At 42.5% G+C, this 8,145-nt stretch overlaps 1 protein-coding gene across 1 annotated transcript; it reads left to right on the forward strand.

The window, feature by feature from the left end:
* Positions 1-908: 908 nt before the first annotated feature.
* LOC116123870 (disease resistance protein At4g27190-like) lies at positions 909-2,355 on the forward strand. The gene is made up of 3 exons (XM_031409613.1): positions 909-1,505; positions 1,605-1,778; positions 2,065-2,355. The coding sequence occupies exons 1-3, from the start codon at positions 909-911 to the stop codon at positions 2,353-2,355; spliced, it is 1,062 nt and encodes a 353-aa protein (XP_031265473.1).
* Positions 2,356-8,145: the final 5,790 nt, after the last annotated feature.

Here is an 8,145-nt window from a genome sequence, read left to right on the forward strand (position 1 = left end):
GGGCTGGATCCATTGATGATATGAGGAATACTTCTGGCTATGTATTTTTCTTGAATTCAAGTGTTATTTATTGGCTATCCAAAAAGCAGGAAATTGTAGCTCAATCCACAGCAAAAGCAAAGTACATTTCTACTGTTGCTACCGTGAACCAAGCCATTTGGCTTAGGAAAATTCTAAATGATTTAAAGCAAACTCAGAAGAGGCCTACTGTGATCCTTTGTGATAATTAGTCTACTATAGCAATGGCTAAAAACCCTGTCTTGCATGGCCGTATGAAGCACATTAAAATTAAATTTCACGAGGTAAGGGAGGCTAAAGGAAATGGAGAAGTTGAGCTGGTCCATTGCAGGGGTGAAAACCAGGTGATAGACATCATGACCAAGGCTTTATCCAAAGCCAAGTTTGAAGATTTAAGGCTCAAACTTGGTGTTTCAGCAAAAATATCAAGGAGTGTTGAAGCAGGTGATATTTTGTTGGAAATGTAGAAAATTTTGTCAATATTTTTGAAAGTTTTTTTTGGCGGCAAGAGTTCAAAGTGGCTGTTCTAATTGCAGTAGTTAGATTTGTTGTGTTGATGGATTTTATGATGTAATTTGTGATAGGTTTAGTTGAAACCTGCAATGTTTAAGTGTTGTATTAGACTGACATGAACTTGTATTAGTTGAATGTATCTAGTTTTAATTCAAATCTATAAAAATCTCCACTGCATTAGGTGAAACAGAGGATTGGTTTGTGTATAAATTAACCCTATATTTTTTTATGAAAAACAAAGCATATCCATGCAGCTGTCTCTCTCTTTTGCTTAATATCATTCTCCTCGTCGCTTTCCAGCATAAAAACCAACAACCTTAATCCTCAGTACAGCAGTGGTACAGTCTAGTCAATTATTCTTTGGCTCATGTCTGGGGATGAAGAACTTCATCAGGTTCCAATCAAATTGCAATGCTCTGGAAAAGCAGATGAAGAGCCTAACAGATCTTCAAAATAAAGTGAAAGAAGAAGTTGACTTGGCTTATACTCAAATAATAGAGTGGCTCAGAGAAGTTCAACAATTCACGCTTGAAGTGGCACACACTGCTAGAATAGTCAATCACGGATGGTTCTTTAATTTCAAAGAAAATTGTAGACTTAGTAGGGAGACGGCCAGAATGTTCAAGGAAGTAGAAAGAATTCTGAAGGCTGGAAATCTTACTTCTCAAATGGTGGGTCTCAATTACTTGGCAAAAATACTTGAGCACATCCCTGGACCTTCAATTGAAAGTCAATCTACAGCATCAAAAACTTTAGCCAAAATTATGAATCTATTGAATGACGATAATGTTTTGAGGATTGGTGTTTGGGGCATGGGAGGTGTTGGCAAAACTATTCTGGTAAAGAACTTGAACGACAATCTCAAGAACTCTTCTTCCGCACAACAATTTGGCATGGTAATATGGGCTATTGTGTCCAAGGAAATGGATTTAAAAAGGATCCAAGTACAAATAGCAGAGAGATTGAATTTGAAGGTGCAAATGGGAGAAAGTCTGGACAGATTAGCAATTCGACTTCATGAGAGGCTCTAACAGGTGCATAAATATCTTCTTATCCTTGATGATGTTTGGGAGGCAATTGACTTGGATTGTATCGGCATCCCACAACCTGAAACTAATGCCAGTTCTAAGATCATATTGTCATCTTGCTCCCAAGAGGTATGCAGGGATATGAAGATTGATGAAGAAGTGAAATTGGAGACCGTGAATGATGAAGCATGGCAATTGTTTAGTAGAAATGTGGGGGAGGTAGCTACTTTAGACCATATCACACCCTTGGCATGAGCAGTTTCTAGAGAATGCAGTGGCTTGCCATTGGCAATCATGCTGTGGGAACAGCTATAAGGGGAAAGACTATGGTTGAACTCTGAAAGGATATGCTTTGAGCGAGTTGCGAAAATCAATTCCTTATATGAAAGGCATAGAGGAAAAAGTCTACAAGCCCTTATAGTGGAGCTACGATTCCTTACAGGGTAGAAACATAAAACCTTGTTTTCTATATTGTTCGTTGTATCCTGAGGATTTTTCTATTAAGGTAAGTGAACTTGTAAATTGTTGGCTAGCTGAAGGTATGTTAGATGAACAGCAAAGTTATGAGGGCTTACACAATAGAGGGATTGCTTTGATTGAAAATCTAATGGACTCTTGTTTGCTGGAAGGAGGAGCCCATAAGGGCACTATGAAAATGCATGATGTAGTTGGAGATGTTGCTATATGGATCTCTTCTTCCATGGAGGATGGATATAGGTCACTTGTTCGGTCAAGAACTGGTTTGGCTCTAATTTTAGAAGATAAAATGTCCAAGTCTCTCAAAAGAGTCTCATGAATGACAGATTAAGAAGGCTACCTGATCTTAGAATTCATCGTCCACAGACCTTCACTTTACTACTAAAAGGAAATCTCTCCCTTAAGATCATTCCTGATGGATTTCTCCAGGCATTTCAGTCACTCAGGATCTTGAATATCAGTGGAGCACACATTCTGTCATTGCCTCAATCCATTCTCCAATTGGCCAATCTCCGCATGCTCGTCTTAAAGGATTGTGTTTATCTTGATGACTTAAACCAAATAAGCAACCTTAATAAACTACTAGTGCTTGATTGCTCTACCACCAACATTACGGAACTGCCAGGCGAAATGGAAAATCTGAGCAACTTAAGATAATTAAGCTTGTCCCGCACAAATAAACTAAAATCCATTAAACATTGCATTATATCCCAATTCGTTTGTTTGGAAATCCTGGACATGACAGACAGTGCTTATATTTGGGGTGTGAAGCAAGAGTCGAAAAATGGACAAGCCACTTTTGAAGAGCTCCAATGCCTTCAGCACTTACATGTCTTATCCATAAGATTGGAGGGCATTCCATCTCTTTGCTACAAAGATCTTTTATGGATATGTAGATTAAGACAATTCCAATTCTATACGAGTGCAACAGCGAAATCTCTGCCAATTAAACATGAAGAACAGTCAGTGATTTTAAAGGATATTGATCTTTCCCTAAAGCAGATTCCATTTTTGATAACTAAGGAAACTTCTCTCACCTTAAATCACTGTAGAAAACTGAAGAAAATGCTCAAAAACTTGATCAAAGATTCTCATGTCTTCTGCAGTTTAAAATCACTCATTATTGAAAATTGGGGAACTGGTTCCAGAAAAGACTTTCAGATAAGAGTATCTGTATCCAGATTTGATCTTCTTCCAAATCTAGAGGAACTTTATGTCCATGGTCTCACGGCCCTAAAGAGCCTTTTCAAAATTAGTTTGGTATTGTGCACTTAGATTTTCTAGACTAAGACTACTAAAAATAACCCACTGTCCCCAATTTGAACATGTTTTCTCATATTGTAATCGCTTCCTTAAGACAGAAAACCTTGAATACTCCTACAACTTACTGAAAGAGCTCTTCCGAAATATCCCTAGGAAGATGAAATCTCCTGAGTATGTGGTTCCAAACCTCCGGGTAATTGAACTTGTTGATGCTTGATTTTGACACCAACTATTCGCACGTGAGAAATGCTAAGCGGGCTTAGAAGTCACACATGGTTATGGAAGTATTTAGTTGAATAAAGGGTGAAGAACAATGTTTAAAGTGGTTCGGATGCTCACAAGGCAAATCCTACGTCCACTGATATTGTATTAATAAGTAGAGTCAGGTCGCATTCAGCGAGTTAAGTTACAACGTTGAGAATACAAAAGAGAGAGAGAGAGAGAGAGAGTATGTTATTCTAGAGTGAAATTAGCCAATCCCCCAAATGGGAGAGAAGACGTCTATTTATAGTGGGATGAATCAAGGTAATGATTCATAAATCTGTGACTGGGATGGATGCTGTGCAAATCATTCTCTGCATCTCATTGCTCACCTGCCCGAGTGATTTCCTCGACTTGTGCAGGGATTGGACACATGGAGCACCTCCGACCATTTGCCAACCTGGCACATACCCACTACACTAGCAGGAGTATGCTACTCACGTCATCACGCGACGTGGCCTCATCTGAGCGGTCGTAGAACCTTCTTAAGTTTTGACTACCCATGCTGACAAGATTCTGCGTCAGCCCTACTTTTCCAAGCATAACAGAAGTCCCCTAGTTTTTAAGGTTTGAGAATCGAACCTTAAGAACTTCACAATTATGCCTTGATTTGATATGTTCCAAATGACGCTCGATCGATTCGACCTGGCTACAAGGAGGTCGCAAGACGTTTCCATAAGGGCAACCTGAAGTGGTTTCCTTCCGTAAGGTCTACAACCTGGACCAGACCTTATTCAATGCCGTATTAATGCACCTCTTATCTTGACCAAGGTCTGCGACCTGGTTATACTTAGCGTATTTTTTGCTAAAGGCAAGGAGTCACATCGTTTCGCAACTGATCGTCGCATCGCTTCGCAACCGACATGCGACGAAGAGTGTTTTAACTAACGACCTCTTCAGATGTTATCCGTTGTGCTTTGGCAATTAATCCATTAATGAAATACCTTTTACTCTGACAAATGTGTCCTATGCGCAATAAGTGACAGCCATGCGCATTAAATGTAAGTCATGTTGAAACGACATTCCTTTTCAGGGTATTAAATGCGGATAAGGGCGCATTTAATATGGTGGAGGGAAACAAGTCGTCCCTTAATTATTTCAACGGAAGAAAGCAACGATTTGATTTCTTGAATTGTGACGGTTACTTCTTCCTATTGATTGACGACACGTGGTCACAGTCAACAGCGAGAGATGACTTCCGTCCAAATGTCGCTTGGCTTCGGGAAAACTAATCGCCACTTCCTTCACTATAAAATCCTAGGGTCACCTCAAGCAATGTCACAATACTCACTTTTTCAGAGAGAGAAAGCAGCTTTCGTGAGACCAGACTTTCCATCTTTCAGATTAGTGTGCACTTGACGTTCACAGAAGGTAGTTCAATCTTCACACTCAAGAGGTAAGGACGATTCTTTCATTACTTTCTCTTTCCTGCTTTGACAATAACCATGCGATAAAGATGGATGTTTGTAGGGGGTTGATCGGAGAAGAGGCTTTCCCCTAAGGTTTGAGTTTTTAGGGGTGGCCCCCATGGATCCTTAGGGTTTTTCTAGGGTTTAAGGAAGATGGTGTTTATCTTTTCTTCCACATCATCATACGAAACTATGTACGACAACTAAGTAATTCCTGCTTGTCGCTCATTTTCAAACCACGGAAGAAATGGACCCTTTAATGACCAGAACAGATGAGGGAACGAGCTCGCCGGTGTAGGATGCCCAAGCGGGTCCCTCACAGGAAATCTTGTCAATAGCCATAGAAGAGGAAATTCAAAAAGCAGTAGACCAATACGCAATTAGTGTAGATGTCTACCAACATAGGATGTATACAGCTCGAAGTCTGCCAAAAGGAATGGATGTGATCTCTGAGAACATCTTCAAATATGAAGCAATGATTCCTTTCCACCCTTTTATAAGGTCGATCCTCGATCACTTCAAGGTCGCACCGTTACAACTGACACCAAATGCGTATATGATAGCAATGGCTATGTATATCGCATGCGGCGAGAACGATCTTAGCAAGCTAACCGCGCTAGAGCTTGGCTGCTTGTATTACTTAAAAAAGAGTAAAAACAAGGACTCTTTTTACCTCTCGAAGCGATCTACGATCGAGGAAGGGATACACAGTTACCCCAGTAACGTCAGGGCGTATGAGACGAAATTTTTCTTTTTTTCATTACGATGGCATTTGCCACTTTAGGGAACCGAGTAGGTCTTCCTTTCTTTTTCTTGGTGAATTTTCTTTCTTTTAATCTTTGCTAATGAACTTTTTTGCTTCTTCGTAGTAAACAAGACAACCAAGTTGATGGCTCCCACTGACTTCAACAGAATAACTGCCTTTGGTCTTCTGCCCGAACAGAGTTGCAATGTGAGGCTGCTCGTGACAACCGCAAACTTGTGAAAATACAGCTTCTTCAACCCCGAAGCGACCTTGGAATCCTTACCGAGTAAGTATCCGTATCCTTAGCCAACTTTGTTATTTTCATGCAATGAACTGTTTTGCTAACGATGTTAGCATGCAACGACCATGCCACCGAAGGTGCCTAGGTCGCTGAGAGCCAAGCAGTTCACCTTTCCTTGAGTCGGTGCCACAGGACCAACTGAGGCGGCCCTCATCAATCCCTCCGTTGGAGAAATATCAGAGGAGGTGTTGGCTCGAGCAGCAAATGCTCCCCAACCTGTGACTGCCTGACCTAACCAAAAAATCGTGGCCCAAAAATCGAAGAAAAGGAAGCAGCTTTGGGTCAAGGAGTCAGAGTCGGAGTCGGAGTCGGAGTCGGAGTCGGAGTCGGAGTCGGAGTCGGAGTCGGAGTCGGAGTCGGAGTCGGAGTCAGAGTCAGAGTCAGAGTCAGAGTCAGAGTCAGAGTCAGAGTCAGAGTCAGAGTCAGAGTCAGAGTCAGAGTCAGAGTCCGAGTCCGAGTCCGAGTCCGAGTCCGAGTCCGAGTCCGAGTCCGAGTCCGAGTCCGAGTCTGAGCTGGAGGGCTTGGGCATTCAGCCCGGGGGGTCGCAGCCTTATCAGGCCTTCCGCTTGGGAGGGCCCTCCAAGGGTGCAATTGGCACTACACTTGCCCCTAAAGGTCCACACGGGGGGCAAGGGAAGGTCGCGGCACTTGCGAGGAGAGCGGTCAAGGAGCCAGCGGGCGAGGATCCACCTGCCGAGGGAACGGGCACTCCCTTGCTGGACTCTATGGGGCAAATCCTGGAGCATTTGCAGCCGGTGATGTTTAATCTGTTAGAGTGCCAACCCATAGAGGCATTTGAGCAATTCGTGGCCTCTAACCCCGTGGACCTGATGACCATGGCATTTCAGCTACAGAGCTAGGTAAAAGGGGTTTGTCCTCGTCAAGGACTTTCTTACATTTTCTTACTTTTTTAATGAAAAGGAATTTAACCCTTGCTCTCTTTTCTATGCAATCCCTGCTCGCCATGCACCTGGCCTAATAGAAGACTCAATTAGGGGCCGTCGAGGGGCTTGTCGAGCTGAGAGAAGAGAACGTGTGGTTGAAACGGGACTTAGAAGCCGCACAGACAGAGATGAACCTATCCACCATTTAGATGAACCAATATCTGTCGGAGAGGAATGTTGCGCTCCACACGGTGGATTTTCAGAAGGTCGAGCTAGAGAAGAGAGGAGAAGAAGTTAAAGAGCTTTAAAGGACAATGGCCAGACTCACCAAGGAGGCTGGCGAGAAAGAGTTGGAGCTACGGGAGAACTTCGAGCGGGGCTTGCAAGTAGAGCAAGACGGAGCGTAGCTGTGGGAAACCTCCGAGAAGCAGAGGTGGGCATTTAAGGCAGAACTTGAATTGTCCCAAGGACATGCTCTTCGTTAACTGAAGAGATGAAGCGACAAGAGCTAGAAATTGAGAGGAGGGCCGCCGACTAGTTGACCTAGTCCATCTATGCCCTTCGACCAAAGAATCTGAATATAGACCTCACTGACCTTTCGGATGACTACCAGAGGATCCTCGCTTCCATGGCACAGGCCGATGACGAGGAAAAAGGTCAAGGGCCTGATTCGAAGGATGAGCATCTAGAGGAGTACGTCTCGGTGGAACTGACGATTGACCAGGTGATCAACGACCAACCTGGAGATACTGAGGTCACACCTTCGGGGCCTGGGAATGAAGACCAGTGATGGCTTCCGCTTCTGCTTTCTATAACCATCCTTGTTGCTCGCAAATTTGTACTTGCTTTTTTAATTTTCAATAAATAAGGAAATTATTTCCTTAATCATTCATAAGTACTTATAATTTTTTGTACTTCACAAACATTACATGTGGACACAAGGTCGCTTTTCTAACTATTTGCAATAGTATTTATACAAGTGATATATGCGAACAGAATGGCACACATGCGAGAAACAATATTACTTTAGAGCTTATCTCTCTTTTTATTTTTTTTTTTTTTTTACAAGGCTTAAAAGAGTATTTACAAGAAAATTAGAAAATGAGTTCAGAATTACTGATAATAGAGGCGAAGATGTTTAGCATTCCAAGCTCGTGGTACTTCGGAACCGTTCAGCCTTTTAAGGTGATAAGTCCTCGGTCTTATCACTTTAGTGATGTGGTATGGGCCTTCCCAATTCGGCCCC

The sequence above is a fragment of the Pistacia vera genome, unplaced genomic scaffold, assembly GCF_008641045.1.
Source record: "Pistacia vera cultivar Batoury unplaced genomic scaffold, PisVer_v2 Contig146, whole genome shotgun sequence".
Taxonomy (NCBI): Eukaryota; Viridiplantae; Streptophyta; class Magnoliopsida; order Sapindales; family Anacardiaceae; genus Pistacia; species Pistacia vera.